Source organism: Mus musculus, chromosome 5, assembly GCF_000001635.26.
Source record: "Mus musculus strain C57BL/6J chromosome 5, GRCm38.p6 C57BL/6J".
Lineage (NCBI taxonomy): Eukaryota > Metazoa > Chordata > Mammalia > Rodentia > Muridae > Mus > Mus musculus.
Window position 1 is genome coordinate 71,612,828 of NC_000071.6, and position 19,873 is coordinate 71,632,700.

General features: G+C 37.7%; 1 protein-coding gene across 9 annotated transcripts in view; it reads right to left on the reverse strand.

The window, feature by feature from the left end:
• The window catches only part of Gabra4 (gamma-aminobutyric acid (GABA) A receptor, subunit alpha 4), an 88,575-nt gene that overhangs the window by 43,094 nt on the left and 25,608 nt on the right, over positions 1–19,873 (reverse strand). For 4 of the 9 annotated variants that reach the window (NM_001359044.1, NM_001359043.1, NM_010251.2 and 1 more), the window contains one exon: positions 11,028–11,287. The exons of 2 other annotated variants lie outside the window; for them this stretch is intronic. In NM_001359044.1, coding sequence (NP_001345973.1) covers positions 11,028–11,287 — 260 coding nt within the window. The remainder of the gene's footprint in view (positions 1–11,027; positions 11,288–19,873) is intronic. 3 more of the 9 variants (NM_001359046.1, NM_001359045.1, NM_001359047.1) reach the window with 2 other exon arrangements.

The following is a 19,873-nucleotide window of genomic DNA, read 5'->3' on the forward strand; positions in this document are numbered from 1 at the left end:
GTGGCGTGACATGGTACAGAAATATGTACAATTATTATTGGTAGTCACATGATAAAGAGACGGGATAAATTATTATTGGTAGTCACAGGGATAAAGAGATGGCTGATAGTTTTAGAACACAAACACAGATCCCAGCACCTAGGCCAGGTAGCTCACAATCTTCTCAAACGACACCTACAGTAGGACCAGCTGCCTCCAGTCTCTGCAAGAATCTTCAGTCTCGGGCAAATACTAAACACATATACAAATAATTTTAAAAATAATAAAAAGTAAGTTTTAAAACATTTAAATGTTTAAAAACAAACAAGGAGAAAAGATGTGTGAGGAATAAGTTTCTATTCTCTCAGAGACTCACAGCAGCAATGGTTTAACTCATTACTGCATTCTTTTCACATGTATTCCTAGGGAAATGAATTTTATGTAAAAGCCACACATTGAAAACTAGTGATAAATACACTGCTTTCTTTTCTTAAACACCAATTCATATAATAGTATCACAATTAATAGAAAATACAAAGAACCCATACTCTTATAAGTTGAATTTACATCTACCAAAATAAGCAGCAATCCAATAGGAACCAACGGAAGTAAAATTCCACAGAATATGATAAGGTGATATATTAGGTCAGCCATACTTTTAAACATTGAGAGTGCCTGAGAAATTTAAGGAGGAATTGACCATGGGTGTGACCTGCTAAGCACTGAACACCATGCTGAATATTTTACCTACATACTGTAATGAGATCATCAGTACTTGCCTCTCTAGTAGGCCCGCTCATTGCCCCAGCCTTATAGATAAAGACATTTGAGACCATGTCCTTAAGATTCAACACCTGACTCAGAATGGATTCCATATGGGAAATAAGGTTAGACCTTGACTCTGAAGAATGAATATTAAGTGGGATTCTCAGAAGGGCATGCAGGGTACATCTTGGATTATTTACATAATCCTTTTATGCCACCTTTTTTATTTAAGGCTCTAGCAGGGGAAATAATTCTTTGTTTTTCAAATAGCTTTGCTAGACTCTAATCTTTAAAACTGAAAAGCATTCACACAGGAATTGTGAAATATAAATAAAGAGAAAAATGAATGAGGTGGATGGAGAAGGACGTGAGGTATGGGAAAGGTATGCACTGATGAATAGAAAAAGAAACGCATCACTATTGTGATAAAAGATGATGCTCTGCTGTGGAAACCTGAACTGATTTATTTGTTCATCAGATGTGCTTCATTTCCCATCATTTTCCTAGTAAGTGATATCAACACGATCCATCCATCCTCAATGTCCCTTATTTAACACATCTAATCCATCACCACAGTTTGTTATCGCAGCCTTGCCACTGACCAGATAGAGACTGGGGCAGAATACCTGCCTCTTAATTTATAGCTTTCTCCTTGGTGAAACATGAATAAAATTAGTGACTGTTTTATAAATTATTAGAATTAAATTAGGTTATTTATACAGGTTTCTTTTATTATCACAAGGATTCATGATACGATAAAATTATCAGGCATTAGTAAAATGAAAGGATTCATAATACTATACAATTACCAAGTATTCATAAAATATATGAACAAAACAGGGCTATTGCATGCATGAAGTCACTGGAGCTACAATTATTTGCATAAGGGCTGCACAAGATGACTTGCTAACATTCCACTGTTAGTGGAGGAAGGGCTTTTGAGCCCAACCTTCCCTCAGGGACATCTGGTAGTTAATGGTTGCTGACTGCAAGAGTGTCATTTCTTCAGTGGTGTAGCTACTGGGAAGTTACCCATGCTCTACTACAGAAGTCCCATGCTCATTCAAGCAACTCTAACTGACTTCAGTAAATCACAAAAACATGAAGAGAAAACCATTTTAAAAAGTTATGACATTGAGAGGAACTTTTTGGAAAGAAGTACATGTTCTGTGTGAGCTGGAAAATGATGAGGTGGGTTAATCATCTTTAATGTACTTATCAATATACATTACAGGTATTCTAAATGTATCAAAGAACAATGAAAAATGTAAAATTATGAACATCAGTGTCTATGTCTCTTTCTGTACATACATTTATTTACATGTATGTTCTTGCATTATATATATATACATATATATATATATATATATATCCACATTATAATACCTATATTTTATTTGCTAAATGCTACACATTCATGTATAAAGCAAGGTCTTCACTAAAGCACATTTGAAGCAATTTCAGTATCATATTTACCGCACTGGATCGGTGTTATCATGACCATATAACTTAGTTATGGAATAATTGTTTCTTCTTATGTACAATAGCTCTTGTGAGCTTACAACTATGTAATGAATGTAAAGTACATCATATAGGACCTGATTTAGAAGCTCAGTTAGTAGTTGCCATCCTTATTGTATCACTGGTCAGTTTTTCATAAGATATAGCACGTTAACATTAATGCATCCTTTGAAGTGCATGAAACAGATGAAAATGGCTAAAAGACATAGTCAAATAACTTCCATATATACATGTGTATGTATGTGTATGTATATGTATGTGTGTATAAGTGAGTAAATATCCAAAGGGGGTCAGAGGAGGGGATAGATCCCTGGATGTAAAATTAAATGGAATTGTGAATTGCCTAGCATGGGTGCTAGGAACTAACCTGAGATGCTATGACATAGCTTTTAATCTCTAGGCCATGTCTCCAATCCCCAACTTTTCCAATGCATATATAACATTGTTAAGAAAGCTTTGATGGTTTTAATTCTACACTTACTTATCTTTCAAATAATTCTTTTCATCCAAACTGTCTGCATCCATGAGAATGTGGTTATCTTAAGAAGAGTCAGTAAGAATATAGGAGAACAAAATCACGAGGATGGCAGGCACTCACATATGAGGTTAGAGTCAGGGGTAGAGTTAAGGTAAAGATGAGGAGAAACAGAACAGATGTTTTGTGCCACTTAAAATATCCAAAGGTATACTTAAGCTACTGATAGCTACTCTTACATTCCAGAAATTGTTTTTCTCCTTTTATCATGAATATTCCATTAAGCTATAATCTTTTCAATTCTCAGAGAACAAAAATAGTCCCCTTAAGCCTCTGCCTAGCCTCTAACAGTTTATAGGCCAAATAAACCAAACTGCTAGTGAACTTCAAAAGGATCTTTGAACTAAATGCCATTAAACAAAAAGATCTTGGATGGATCACAGGGCTCCCAATGGAGGAGCTAGAGAAAGTACCCAAGGAGCTAAAGGGATCTGCAACCCTATAGGTGGAACAACATTATGAACTAACCAGTACCCTGGAGCTCTTGACTCTAGCTGCATATGTATCAAAAGATGGCCTAGTCGGCCATCACTGGAAAGAAAGGCCCATTGGACACGCAAACTTTATATGCCCCAGTACAGGGGAACACCAGGGCCAAAAAAAGGGGGAATGGGTGGGTAGGGAAGTGGGGGGTGGGTATGGGGGACTTTGGGGATAGCATTGGAAATGTAATTGAGGAAAATATGTAATAAAAATATAAAAAACAAACAAACAAAAAAAGATCTTTTACAAATTATGTGCTCAAACATATTTTAAGCAGAGTTAGAATCAAAAAATTAATAATTGATGATATATTTTAGGACACACATATGAATAAATAAGTTTTGGCTTTCTGATTAGGATGTCTAATGACCCTCCAAACCAAATCCAGTGTGGATTCTCAGACTATTTCATTTCAGGAATACGTTAAAAATTGTTCCTAACACATTCTCTCCATTTTTGTGCTTTCTTCTCTCTATGAATCGGTCCCCCCAATTTCGTTTCTCATTTAATGTATTCTTGACCTATGAAGTTGTACTTGTCACTGAGGTCCAGCAGCGAGCTGAACTCAAAGTTGCATTAAGTCATTTGTCACTGTCTTTAAAGCATGGGTACTTTGAAGTAAATTGCTATAAAAATCTAAGTCATTGCACAGGCACCATAGATGACATAAACCATAGGATGACTATTTTAATTGATTTTATTTTAAAATCTTTCTCAAGGCTGAAGTGTATTCTTCATCATTTGGCAAACGCATTTCCTCTTGCTCCCTACTTATGTTATGAGCACACAATATGTGTGCTGTGCTGCAGAGAAGTTTCTGAATCACAGCAGAGCCAAGCAGACGAGCTCAGCCAAGCTTTACTAGTGATTACAACGACTGTAGTCAAGAGCTATGTTTCAGAGAGCAAATGGAAGCTTATTCAGAGTACCTGGTACTTAACTCACTGATATCTCCTCACTATGTCAGTGCAACAGATCTCGTCAGGTGCAAATACAAAAAGGAACAGAATCAATTAAGTAAAAATAGATTTTTAAACATAGGACCATACTGCATAGTCCACATTCACATCTAACTTGTGATTTGCCCTCAGTCTTTTATGTTGCATGAATTATAAGTGTATAGCACTGTACCTGGATTGTATAAAATATATTTCAAAATGTAAAAGCCTTAGAATAAAGCTATTTTGGAGCTAGGGGGAGTTAATATTTACATTGGACATTTATTGTATTTAATGATTTCAAAATTGCTAGAAAATTACAAGATGAAAGAAATTGCTTTTGGGAAAAAAACAAAAATCAAAACAAAACATTGCTGTAAGCCTTACACTCAACTACTAGCAGTATAAAAACATAACAGAACTTCCAGAGTGCAGAAGAAAAAGAAAGAAAGGACAACTTTAGTAGCAGAAAACATTAGGAAAGTTAATATTGAGAGGGAAAAACTATTATTAGAAATGTCAACATGGATTCTAGGAGTATAGCTTAACAGCAACACTTGTCTAACATGCCTAGCAAGGCCTAGATCTGACACTCAGATCACAGGCTGGAAGGGAGGGAGGGAGGGAGGGAGGGAGGGAGGGAGGAAGGGAGGGAGGGAGGGAGGGAGGGAGGGAGGGAGGGAGGTACATTCATAAACTGATACAGAAATAAAGCAGTTATAATCCTTAAAATGTAGTCAATCACTGACTCCAACATGTGTAAAAAATATTAAATTGAAAGAAAGATCAGTGTAACTCTGAATATTTATGAGAAGTTTTTTTATATTTCACAAATTGTAAAGACTATGGGGTCTTTTGAAAAGTGAAGAAATAGTGATTTTAAGTAAAAACAAATTTGTTGCTAAAGAAAATAACTTATAACACAAGCCAGGGGACAATAAAAATATTATTAAAATCAATATTTCTGAAGGCATGCAATAAAAGAGTTAGCAGAGTTAAATAAAAATTATACTTAGAAATTTCAATATTATCTCTATACTCTTATCTCCCAGGGGAAAATAATTCTGATAATGTTAATCACAAAATTATGAATCATAAGATTCTATACAGAATAGATTTGAATTCAGTAAGAGAAACTTAATTCATAAATAAGAAAGCATGGAAATACATTAATATGCACAAATATGTTGAAAAATGTAACAAATTTAATCTGCAGAAAGATGTAATTAAATTAGCTCACAAATCAATCATTAGAAAATAATAAACAGTGTGATGTTCGTGCCTTTAATCCCAACACTCAGAGGATTGAGGCAAGGACAGCTGGATCTCTGAGTTCAAAGACAGCCCGGTCTACAGAGCAAGATCTGAGATAGCCAGGGCTACACACAGAAACCTTGTCTTGAAAAATAAAAATAAAAATAATACACAGTGAACTATACCCAAGGTCTGGTGATCAAAAGCAAGAAATAGATTATAGAGTTTTCAATATGGCAGAGCAAAACATAATAGAACGACAATAAAAGACAGATGTTGCAATTTTACAATGGGAAGAGCAGAACACAGACTGAAATCCTGAGATGGTTGAAAGAACTCTCATCAGCATGACTCTGGCTGGCTTTGCCCTTCTCCCCCATTCCTTCTGCCTTGCTAAAACCATTATCTTACATTCCTAAAGCTAGCCACCAAGGTCTATCTCCTTATTTGGCCACTTAGTCTCCTGAGGTTGACTACCAAAGTCCAGCTATCAAAGGATTGAAATCCAGCAATGAAAAGCCCCCTTTGGCTCACCTAATTAACATGCCAAAGTATACAGATCTAACACAGCCCTCCTCCTTTTCTCTTCTTAAAAGTTATACCTTCTAGCCAGACATGGTGGCGCATGCCTTTAATCCCAGCACTCCAGAGGCAGAGGCAGGCAGATGAGTTCGAGGCCAGCCTGATCTACAAAGTGAGTTCCAGGACAGCCAGGACAGCCAGAAACCCTGTCTTGAAAAACCAAAAAAAAAAAAAAAAAGAAAAAGAAAAAAAAAAGTTATGCCTTCAAGGTCAGTTGCCTCTGTTTTTCTGCCTGAGTCAGAAAGCAGCCATCTTAACTTTTCTTCCTGGCTTAATAAAGGATCTCTCTGTAAAGGAAACCCCCTCTCCCCCCACCGTGTGGCTAGATAGATCCATCTATCTCCTATGGATGGGTTAACACTGGAAATGTAGATTCCTAATCTCTAGCCACTTCCTGACCCTTCACAGCCTCTACGTTTAATACTCCAAATGTTTTATTACTTACAGTGAAAGGGAGCATGTGTATAATGAATAACTGTGTAAATGCAGGGGTGAGATATCACTGTGTAGAGGAAAAACAGTGGATGATTTCTAGTCTATTTTGGTTTGGGTAAAAGCAGACCAAGCGGTGTTGTGGGGTTATTCATGGAAATTACAGATGGCTAGGTATAATTTACCACAGGGATCTGTCTATATAAAATGAAGACAAATAGAAGGAAATGAAAGACAGTCATAGGGACAGAGCAGAATAGTGGAAGAGGGAGAAAAAGGGAGAAGATTCTGCTTGCCTGATTACCCATGACCCTGTACATCTTGCTGCTTCTATACAATAAGATACAAAAAAGGCTCAATAAAAAAAATTAATCTTTGATAAGTCAGATGAAAAAAATCACAGTTGGCTTTGTTATGTTTTCTACATTCTCTCAGATATGTCCTCTAGGAAATGAATTAATCATTTATATGTACATCAGCTATAACTATGGACCCTTTTGTTGCTAGAATTATTTTCTTCTTTTTTTAATTTAATTTTATTTGTAATTCTTTTTTAATATTAAACAATTTTATTAGATATTTTCTTCATTTACATTTCAAATGCTATCCCGAATGTCTCCTATACTCTTCCCCTGCCCTGCTCCCCAACCCACCCACTCCGTCTTCTTGGCCCTGGCATTCCCCTGTACTGGAGCATATAATCTTTGCAAGACCAAGGGCCTCTCCTCCCAATGATGGCTACATATGCAGCTAGAGTCACGAGCTCTGGGGTTACTGGATAGTTCATATTGTTGTTCCTCCTATAGGGTTTATTTTCTTCTTTAATACATGAAAGTAGCCCCATAGGAAATGCAGGGTCACAAGGATAAAAAACCATCATTTGATTTTCGTTAATGAAATCTACAAAAAGCAGTCTTTGCAGTTCTCTCAAGGTCATCCACAGGTTTCCCTTACAGTGTATGTTCCATTGTACCCATTTCTGTGAAAAAATCAAAATATTTTTCAAAATGAAAGAAACTTTCTTTTTTCTTTTTCTTTTTAAATTAGATATTTTCTTTATTTACATTTCAAATATTATCCCCTTTCCTAGTTTCCCCTCCAAAAATCTCCTACATTCTACCCTCTTCCCCTGCTCCCCAACCCACCCACTCCTGCTTCCTGGTCCAGACATTCCCCTATACTGGGGCATAGAACCTTCACAGGACCAAGGGCATCCATTGATGACCAACTAGGCCATCCTCAGCTACATGTGCAGCTAGAGCCATGAGTCTCTTTATGTTTTCTTTGATTGGTAGTTTAGTCCTAGGGAGCTCTGGGGTTGCTGGTTAGCTCATATTGTTGTTCCTCCTAGGGGGCTGCAAACCCCTTCAGCTTCTTGGGTACTTTCTCTAGTTCCTTCATTGGGGACCCTGTGCTGCATCTAATGGATGACTGTGAGCATCCACTTCTGTATTAGTCAGGCACTGGCAGAGCCTCTCAGGAGACAGCTATATCAGTCTTTGGTCAGCAAGCTCTTGTTGGCATCCACAATAGTGTCTGGGTTTGGTGGCTGTTTATGGCATGGATCCCCGGGTGGGGCAGTGTCAGGATGCTCTTGCTTTCAGTGTCTGCTCCGAACTTTTTCTCTGTAACTCCTTCCATGGGTATTTTGTTCCTCCTTCTAAGAAGGATTGAAGTGTCCACACTTTGGTTTTCCTTCTTCTTGAGTTTCATGTGTTTTGCAAATTGTATCTTGGTATTCTGAGTTTCTGGGCTAATATCCACTTATCAGCGCGTGTATATCATGTATGTTCTTTTGTGACTGGGTTATCTCACTCAGGATGATATCCTCCAGATTCATCCATTTGTCTAAGAATTTCATGAATTCAACAAATAAAACAGCCTTAAGACATGAATCATGGTCACATATACATTATCTAGCTTTTAAGTAGATAGCCAAGTATTCAAGTTTCTGGTAGGAGTTGGAGGGCAAGGTATGGGTGGCAATATCAAGAAAATAATTGATAATAAAGAACATTCAAAAAAGTCATATGGAAGCCTACCACCATAGAATCTTTCTAAAATAGATACATATAAATAAATTAATTAATTAATTGAAACTTAGGATACCCAAGATATAAGATACAACTTGCCAAACGCATGAAATTCAAGAAGAACGAAGACCAAAGTGTGGACACTTCACCCTTTCTTAGAAATGGGAACAAAACACCCATGGAAGGAGTTACAGAGACAAAATTTGGAGCTGTGACAAAAGGATGGACCATCTAGTGATTGCCATATGCAGGGATCCATCCCATAATCAGCTTCCAAATGCTGACACCATTGCATACACTAGCAAGTTTTTGCTGAAAGGACCCAGATATAGCTCTCTCTTGTGAGACTATGCCGGGGCCTAGCAAACATAGAAGTGGATGATCACAGTCAGCTATTGGATGGGTCACACGGCCCCTAATGGAGGAGCTAGAGAAATTACCCAAGGAGCTAAAGGGAACTGCAACCCTATAGGTGGAACAACAATATGAACTAAACAGTACCCTGGAGCTCTTGTCTTTAGCTGCATATGTATCAAAGAGAGGCCCATTGGACTTGCAAACTTTATATGCCCCAGTACAGGGGAACGCCAGGGCCAAAAAGGGGGAGTGGTGGGTAGGGGATTGGGGGGGGTGGGTATGGGGGACCTTTGGGATAGCATTGAAAATGTAAACGAGGAAAATACCTAATTAAAAAAATTCAATAAATAAATAAATAAATAAATAACATCATTCTGTAATTGGTTGATAAAGCATCTACAAGACACCACAGGTTAACAAATTAATTTTTTTAAAAGCCCCTTTGCAAAACTGGTCTATCTCTTTCAGAGTTACTGTCTAAGAAGTTCCCTTAGATTCCAAACATTAGAGAGTATTGCCATCCTACTTGGTTACTCTTCAGGACTTGAGGGTAAGGCCCTATTGCTAGGAATATCACCTAATTGAGTCACAGAACATGAAGAAATCAAACTGGTACTGAAGTGGACATTTCATCCCTAAGAGTTAGATTTCATCATTTTGGAAGGTACTATTAATGGTAGTTAAGAAGAAAGGATTCATCAGATTTGGTAGCCATGAACTCTGAGAGTTACAATAACTGGCATGGCAAGATGCGCCCATTCCCTCAATAAGGCCATTAATAGCATTGCAGTAACTATTCACTTTCTAATTAGATATAAGGTCTAGTCCACAAGATGAAACACATACCTGGCATTACTGGGGTCAAGAACCTTGAACTAGGTAAGTTATAATCTTTATATTCTGCTAACTGGCCACAATGTTAAACTGACGCTTCATGACTTGTTAAATTCACAGTGCATCTTTCAACCTTCAATAGACAAAATTCTTTCTTCCTGTAGATGGTGATTAACACTGAGACAAACAACTAGCTAAGGGACAAAGAATATGAGGCAGCAGAATGTTCAGCCCTAAATGAATTATCTATCTCAACACCCTCTTGTTCCCAAGACCCATGGATCATTCCGGCAGATGGACAGAAAGAGTATAAGCTCCTAAGGTGATGAACGACTGCGAGGTAAAACTGCTCTGGATGCAGAAGTACAGACATTACAATGAAGACACATTGGTTATGACAACACATGCCAAAACCTGTTGAATTTCAAATTGGATAAAATCCCGGCATGGAGAACGGATTTGCAACTGATAGCTTCTGCGAGAGTGAGAGTTACATCAAAGAATATATAACCAGCCCAAATTGTATGTTAAAAAAAAAAAGTACATAAATTTGGGTTTGTGCAGAAAAAGTTGGACCTTGGAAGGAATTAGAATCTGTTGTGGGAACTATTAAACAGAACCCACCAACTCTCAGCAGGGCCAGGCCATGCTCCCAAGCTCCTGCTGAGGCCAACTCTCTAGTGTGATCTCACTTGCTCTGTCTCTCAGCCTGCCAACTCTCCAGCCTGTAAGGCCACAGGGCTCCTGCCTGGCCCTCTTTCAGACAGGGGCACAGAGTTCCTCTCGTTTCCTGCCATGCCCCACACACCCCACGATCAGCCATCTCCACACCTAATTACCTGGTAGAAACAAGACTCTCAAGCTTATAGTTAACCAATTAGATTTATGCATTAATAATACCACATTTTACAAGATGCCAATACAATAATTTCAGAGCCAATTGATAATGATAAAACTTTAACCCAATTATTCTAACCTTTTGATAACACCACATCCACCTCCATTCTGGTTCTCCTCCTTCTACCCCTCCTACTACCTTTCTATCTTTCTCGCCAGCTCCTAGCTCCACCTCCCTTTTTCTGTCCAATCACAGGCCTGCAACTGCCCTCAAAATACATTATATGATAACCTCAAATAACTAGAACAATTGCAAAAATAAAAATATCAATGTACATATTATCACTTTACAATTCTCTAAACTTCAACCATTCTTAGAAACCGTTATTGATATTTTCATGCTCTCTGTTTTCTACTACAACAAAAAAATTGACCAAGCAGATAAAACCTTAGAAGGAATGAAATAAAGCCAAATACCTGAAGGGATGTTTCTGTGTGTTTCTCCTTCAGCACAGGAGCAGCTGGAACTTCTGGGGGAGGCTTTGATATCTTCTTTTTGGCTTTCTGCATTTGAATGTTGGTGAAATAGTTGACAGCAGCAAACTCAATAAGAGCCGAAAATACAAAAGCAAAACAGACAGCTATGAACCAATCCATGGCAGTCGCATAGGACACTTTGGGCAAAGAATGCCGAGCACTGATGCTTAGGGTGGTCATCGTGAGGACTGTGGTTATTCCTTTAATGCAAAAGAGCAAAGATATAAAACATTGTACTGCTAGTTTTTAAAAAATAAATAAATAAGCTAATCCAAAAGGTGGAGATGGGATGCAGTTGATGAAGTTACTAATTGAAACCCACCACCTTCGAGAGAGGAATTGATTCCTTCTGTTTCAGTGAAATCAGCACAGGTTTTGGAATAAGATAAATATGTCCCACACCTAGATCTCTTAATCATCAGTTCAATGTAAATTAACTCAAGATTGGAAAATTCATTGAAACTTCTTTGTACATTCTAAGTGTTCTATGGAAATAAAAATGTTTAAAGCATATAGAATATATTGATTCTTGTGATGAAGATAAGCTATTTCTTTTTTTTCTTTTCCATTTTTTATTAGGTATTTAGCTCATTTACATTTCCAATGCTATACCAAAAGTCCCCCATACCCACCCACCCCCACTCCCCTACCCACCCACTCCCCCTTCTAAACATAATAAAAATATCAAAACATAAAAAAAAGAATATATTGATTCTATATTGGAATCTGAAGCAGTATACCCAAAGAATCAATATACACACCCTCCAAGAAGGATGATTAATTGAAATAGTGTCTCTCAGATAGGAATGGAAAACTGGGCACATTAACCTTCTAATGGAAGCATGAGACTATACTAGGTAAGCTAAACCCATTACTGTTGGGGTCCATTTTGGCCCTGGTTTGGGCCTTGAGGGCAAACCTGAGCCTCGATTCAGTTTCTAAGGCCTTGCAGGAAAGCCTAAGCCTGGCTCCAGTTCTGAGACCTGTCTCAGTCAGTTCCATATGGGGTGACTCAGCAAGACCTGTTTGGCCCTGCCTCTGCCCCACCACTGTTGCTGATGTAGAGCTTTGCCATTGGCTCTGTTGGTCACTCCATACCCTCCATTACCCTTCCCTGCCTCCTACCCCACCAAAAATCCCCACCCCTATGCTCTGAGGAGCTGATGCCATAAAGTTGATTTCCTGATTTGACAAGACTCCCAGCTTGGTGTGTTTCTTTTGGGCCTTCGACACTTGTCATCTTATCCCACTCAGCCCCGGAGAGACTCCAGCGAGACCAAGACCTCTCTCTTCTCCCCTGGACCTGCCAGCAAGGAGCTGGCACATTACCACTGATGATAATTGCCAGAAAAATCACAAGCCATATCTAATTCTTACTGAATACAATCTTTTAATAAAATTAATACATTCATTGGGTATTCCAGATCCTAAATTACTAAAACTATGAATACGTTCTGGCTAAATGTACTTCTAGAAAATATTGGACTTTAAAATATGGGTATTCATCATGTGTACAACTTAAAGAAGACAACTTGGCACAAAAATAAAGCTCCTCTTCCATCAATTGTTGTCTCAAATAACCCTTTCAGGGAACGTGCCTTCCTAATCTAGAGAAAAGGATGACTTTCATTCTTAGAAGAAGAAAATGCTACTGTTCAGTAGAACTACAGAACAATTCATTCTTTAAGGATGCTAACGTTTGCATAGTTGTTGCTATTTCCATTCATGTATGTTTATCTCCTCAATATTATTTAAGCTATCCTAGAAATGTCTGTAGTACTTATTATATCCATTTGTAATCCTCTACATAACTCCCAGGATGGGTCCTAAAGGTGATATACCCAGGTTGAGGGTCATAATGATGATGGCAATGATGAAGGCATCTTAACATTATATGCCAGTACATGCCAATCCCCAGCTGAAAGTCAATTAATCAATTTTCAATTGTAAATAAAGGGAAAATTTTTCCAAAACCAAAGGTATATTCATATTCTGATTCAAAGAATCAATACTGTGCCTTCAACTTAGATTCTGATTATATTCTACCTTGCACTGTCTTTACTGTATCATATATGTGAGCTTAGACAGGAGTATAAGAGTAGCCTTAAGACCATTCCTGAAGATGAAAGCAGTGATTTCAATATTCCACCTGTGCTCGTCACGTGTAAGGCTTAGCCATATTGGAATAATTAGCAAACCGTCAAATTTCAAGATAGAAGGCCTTTGGGGGGGGGGGGGGAAATCAACATAGCCTGCTTCAAGTTTAATTGAGTGGAGTACCCTTAAGAGACTCCATGTTGAATACTGCTTTAGGAGTCACCACAGATATGGTATGACAGATACATCACCAGTGCACAATGAGGGAAAAATCATTGTTTGTATTGTGTCCAATCTTTTTTCTCCAATTCCAGTCCCTTCCTAAGCTATTGGTACATAGAAAATGAAAATTTGGAGCATCTGTGTATCACATGAGCTACAAAATTTTAAAAAAACATTCTAAAATTATACCTAAGTGTATATTACATAAGTTGTTTAGAAATTTCAAGCATTTTCTTAGCCTAAAGTAAATTTTATAATATATGTATATGTTTGTGATATGCATATGCATGTGTGTGTGTACATGTACATGAATGTGTATATATGACGTGTCAGACATATGTGCAGGTGACCGAAGGCCGCACTGGCTCATTGGATCCCCTGGATCTGGAGTGACAAGCCTCTGTAAGTCTCTTGATATGGATGCTGGAAACCATAGCAGAGCAGGAAGTACTGCTAACCCCTGAACCATCTCTGGAGATTTTTTAAAACTTTATTCCATTAACTAGTTAGATTGGCTGTATATCTACTCTAATGGCACATTGGTTCATAATGAATTTGTTGGGCTTTTTCCAGAAAGAGACCTTGAAGCATGTAGGCCTCATTTTTAAAGTCACAGAGAAGGCATAATTCTCCAGAAGGCTGTGAAATAAATGGATAGCTACCAAAGTGACTGAATAAACTTTAGCTACAAATTATAAAGATAAATTATATTTCCTCTCATTCATATCAATTTGTCTGTAATGGACTATTGAGACTTCAAAAGTAGGGGCTGGAGAGATGGCTCAGAAGAACACTGGCTGTTCTTCCAGAGCAGCTGGGTTCAATTCCCAGCACCCACATGGCAGCTTACAACTGTGTGTAACTCTAGTTCGAAGGGATCTGACATCCTCACATAGACATATATACACATAAAAATAATTAAAAAATAGAATCATGACAAAGTACAAAAGTGTTCCACAAGTTCTGCAAAGTGTAAGCAGTGGATTTCTTCTAATGACACAGAAATAAGGATAAAAGCACTTGCAAGTAAAACCATGAATGTGTTCTGAGTGAAAATACTACTCAGTGCTCAGAAAAACCTCCGGAGACCATATTGTTCTGACCATAAAGGACACTTACACTAAAATACCAGAAGCTTAAGAGTCATCCTGCCATTGTCAATGTGAAAAAACGTCCTAGGCGAGAGTCAACAAACAAAAGATTAAGGTCATTCCTGAGTGGTGATTTCAGTAATGACAGTCAACTGCTCAGAATCAGGTTGATGGCTTATGTTAAATCATATTGCTTATACTAATACAAAAGCATGCAACATATTACTGTCTTTTCCTCTTTCATTGTTGTTTTGCTTGTGGAATGGCCCTCTAGATAGTATGATTATTATATCACAACTGTTGGCAAAATTAGGAACATTGGTTGTCAAAAACAATTGTCTCAAAATTGCTTTAAAAATTGCCATCCTTTTAGATATCAAAAAATTCTCTGTCTTGTGTTCAAAATGAAGAAAATCGTAGAAATGTAGGCATGTGCTTATCCCCTGTAATTTCAGGTAGACATCTTGGCAAGATAAACATGGATGGAGCAGCAAACACAAGCCAACTCTTTCAATAAGAATCTCATCCTGAAAATATTTCAAAGGCAAAATTATTTTTGTGTGTTCAAGTATTGATGCCAGTCCGTGAATTTAGAATGCTGAATATGCACCATATTGGCTGGCCCAGGAGCTGAGAAAGGAAATGAAAGAGTAGGCTAAGACTGTACACAAGAGTGAATTTTTGGCTGGCCATTCCTAGAAAATGAAATAGCAATGATTTCAATATGCCAGCTGGCATCTACTTGCGTTTAATGTTTAACCATATTGGAATAATTAAAAAAAAACTTAGAGTCAGTCAGATTTCAAGATACAAGAAAGAATTCCACATATCCTGCTTCTCAGATTTCTACTGTTTTGGGGTTTCGTTCTCCCTAGTGTTATCTGTGACCCAGCCCACTGTGTCTTTGTGAGTGAAACGGGGACCTAGAGCTGAAGAAAAGCAGTGCTCATCTAGAGTTCACTGTCACCTGTATCTCATACAGATTAAATGGTCAATGTCCCCAACCACATAGGGCATTACTTCCCTGGGAAAATACTATTTTAGACGCTCAATGAACAGTCTAATACTACAATTGTGATGTAGCTTAAGTTTTTTGAAGACTTAATTATTGCTGTGATTTTCCTGATTGATCAAAACTAATATTGATCTAGGCAAAGACACAAGCACATAAATTTCAAATTCTAAATGAAATATCCTACTGACAAATTATTCTCTGTTGGAAGTTCTGGTATTCTTCATGAGTCCCTTCTACATCCTCATACCTGCTGTGAAGATAGTCTGACTGAATCCTCTGTTATATAGTCCCTCAGATATACCACTCACAATTAAATGACTTGATAAATGTTTCTAATATCCTTTTACTATTTTACTTATCTATAAAAATTGAGACTACCCATCTTGCTGAACTATTGTGAATGCTAAGAATTGAGATTCCGCAATGTTCACTGACTCATTATTGGAGTTAGTAATAGTAGCATTTTGCTATACTGCTTAATTTCCTTAAGCTGTTGTATGTGTATAGGAAACGTTGTCTGAAATCTGCTGTCTCAGCTCTCTCTGATGCTATTACTTCCCACATCGTTCGATATTTCTTTTATCTACAAACAAGTAAATTCATCAACCAGCAATAATGAAATTATGTACATTATTTGCTAAAATATTTCAAATGTGTTATGAGATGAATGCATTTAATCTTCATAGCAACACTAAGAGATGAAGCAAGAGATGAAGAGATGAAGTTGGAACATGTGAGTTACCACGCAGAAGTAACCCACTGAACAGCATAAATACTAAGTGACACTGAGGTCAGAGCCAACCAACATTTGAATGTGTAACATGCCTTCCTCATCTCCATAGATAGCTATGTGAGGCCACTATTTCCTGTTAAACTCTCAAGGGCAGATAAGTGCGATAGGTATTCTAATTTATTAGTAAATCTTAGCAGAAATACAAATTTTAAACATTTTCATGATGTCAGATGCAGAAAGTTTAAGGTTTCTGTGTGAATGTGTTGTGGTGTATGTCTGTGTGTGTGTTCATATACCTGTCCACATGTGTGCTTACTTATTGAGGCCAAGGAAAGTGGCTGGTGTCTTGTTTTTAACCTTAACTCCTGTGGCAGTCTGACACTGAGTCTGGACCTCAAGATTTTAACTGCACCATCTAGCCAGAGAGCTCCAAGGATTTGCCTATCTGGTCAACCACTCTCAAAAGTGCAAGGGTTTCAGACACTTGCCACTGTCCATACCTTTTACATAGATGCTGAGGATCCAAACTTGGGTCCACTTGCTTACTCAGCAAGCACTTTACCAAGACAAGCATCTTCCTGAGCCCTTGATTATACACACAGAAAAACATTTTCTTCAAAACTATGGAAACAAAATAAAATGATTCTCCTCTGTGCCAGATATGCATGGGAGAGAATATAGAAGAAGTATACTATATTTAGCATTCTTTAAACCCTCAGGAGTTGAGTACTTTGAATACGTCAACCCCTGTCTGTGATGGTTCCTGATGTTAATATTGATGTTCCACTTATGAGTGAGTACTCCATTTATATTATTATCTGCAGTTTGTTCAAATGTGTGCTTTTAAAATGTTCCATGCACAATGAAATCACCCTGATAGGGTCTGAGAGCTACACTAATCCATGGTATAGAAATACAAACTTAGAGGCAGTTTAATGCTATATTCATTTAGTATAATAATAGTAGTAGGTTCACCCCTGGGGGTTTCTTCTATAGAGCAGGCCTTAAATGCAACAGGAAAGTGGTTTGTTACCCCCACACCATTCATGCCACTATTATATCCATGGGAAGTCCTTGCCATGTTCATGCCTTGTCTTGTTGTAGTTCATAGAGTTCACAGCTGGGTAAGATTGCTGATGACTGTCCTCCCCAGCAATCTATACAGCTACCTCTAATACTATGAAAGCTATCTGGCAGGGAGAAAACTTCCCTGTCAGGACCAACTCGATTTCTCCATGTTGGATGACTAAAGTCTTCTATTTTTTACTAATAAGGTCTTACTATCATGTTCTGTATCAATAGCCTGTACTACCATAGGAAGTTTCTGAAATATACCAAAGCAACAATTTGAAGGGTGTTATCCCACATCTGACACAGGGTTTTTTATTTGACAATCTGTGACTTCTGCTTTTGGGGGGTAGGGGAATTATTCCCTGTGTAGTGAGTGCCTACTAAATGCTGTTATATGAAGATAGATAGATGATGATGATAGGCAGACAGATAGGTGACAGATAAATGATAAACAGAGAGAGAGAGAGAGAGAGAGAGAGAGAGAGAGAGAGAGAGAGAGAGAGAGAGGAAAAGAAAAGAAAAGAAAAGAAAAGAAAAGAAAAGAACAGAGAAAAGGAAAGGAAAGGAAAGGAAAGGAAAGGAAAGGAAAGGAAAGGAAAGGAAAGGAAAGGAAAGGAAAGGAAAGGAAAGGAAGAAAAGGGAAGAAAAAGGAAGAAGAAGAAAGAAAGGTAAATAGTGAACATTAAATAGTAGGTTGACTACTGGCCCAAAACAGTGTCTTCCGGATATGGCATAACTACTATTCTCATGAACTCACAGCTGTTCTGGTTGCTTGATGAGACCTGGACAAGATCAAGGCAGTCAACATTCTAGTGGGAAGAAACTCACAAGTTCCACCCCTTTACTGATGTTCACTGACAGTTGATGACTTCTTGATGAGGGAGAGTTCGTTTTCCTCAAGGGTGTGGTCCCTCCTAGCTCTGCCACACACTGGGGGATAACCCACATCTATGTGGATAGGCAGCACAGGATGAACTCTGTGGGTTATTATTTTTAAAAAGGCAAAGGACATAAATTTAAAAGAGGACAATAGGTAAGGGATCATGCTGGGAGGGTTAGATGGAATCGCGGGGAGCGATGATTTTTATCAGAGGATGAGATTTGAAAAAACGTAATAAAATATTTTTTTAAATCTTCACTACTTTTGAAGGGAAAGTATAAATATATTAACACAATTCATTTGTAGAGAAAATACATGAAGTATTTATGTTTTAAGCCCTAACCTTTCAATGTTAGTATCTAATCCTTAGATAAATTTTTTATATTTCAATTTTACATGTATATTTATCAGGGAAATTTATTTTACGGTTGCAACATAAAGTTATTTAATTAAACTTTCATAACATTATGAAAAAGCTAGAATAGTCATTCCTGCTCACTCCCTGTCTTAGATCAAGCCCTGTTTCTGACACCAGCTCAGTGTACGAGTTTTGATAATGATTCAAATACCTTCAGATTTATAAGCACAATAATATATGTGGAAGAAATACTTTTGTAGGAGTATTTCAAGCACAATAATATATGTGGAAGAAATACTTTCGTAGGAGTATTTCAAGTTTCTAAAGGACACTATAGCACCATTATCTCTGAAGATGGCATGCGCTATGGTTTGAGACTGAAATGTTCCCAGAGTTTTCATGTGCAGTCGGCCGTGACTTTGATTTGTTTTATTTTAAGCTGCCTGTGCATTCCATTTTAACACCTAGACATAATTTTAATTCAATTACACAGCATCATGCTAGCAGCGCAGGAATGTCACTGAGAGTGAAATTATATCCATATTTCCATTTGTTTTTCACCTGAAATGTTTTGAATTCTCTATCCTCAGCTCATACTGCTATGTTAAAGGCTGTGGGACCGTTAGGAGTCAGAACCCAGCTGATGAAAGTCCATCATTAGACGGCCTTTGAGGGTTACCCGAGTCCTGGTAACAGTGCTTCCTCTCCATGACTGAGACAACAGGTGTTTCATGCTCCTTCCAGGGTCAGTTCTGCTACTATCTGCTCTGTAATGTCTCAAACCATGAGCCATAGCAGACCTTTGCCTGCTGGGCTTTTTGTTGGGTATTGTCATTGCAAAATAAGATAGAAGGCTCCCTCAAGCTCCTCACCAGCCTTTCCACAGCCATATTATGATGACCATTGTACCCACAGTTAAATCCTAACAGCCTGAAAAACAAAATAAGCATGTCTTGGGAGACTTATGCCTCTATCCTAGAAAAAGTCTGGTCATTTTCTTCTTTTCCACAACTGAATGATATTGATAAAGTTGATAAAGCATAAAGAATAGATAACTGCATTAAAACAAATATACTTAACTACAACTCTCATGATATAAAGGTAGCCTTAATGTATAAACTTATACAAAATAGACAACACAAAAAAGTTAGACCTATATGCTCCCAGTGGCTTAACATTTGGAATACTATAGAAGAACCACAATATGAACAAGAAGAAAAGAAATACTGGTTTGGTAAACAATGAAAGTTCATTAGACAGAGCACAGGGTCCCAAATGAAGGAGCTAGAGAAAGGACCTAAGGAGCTGAAGGGGTTTCA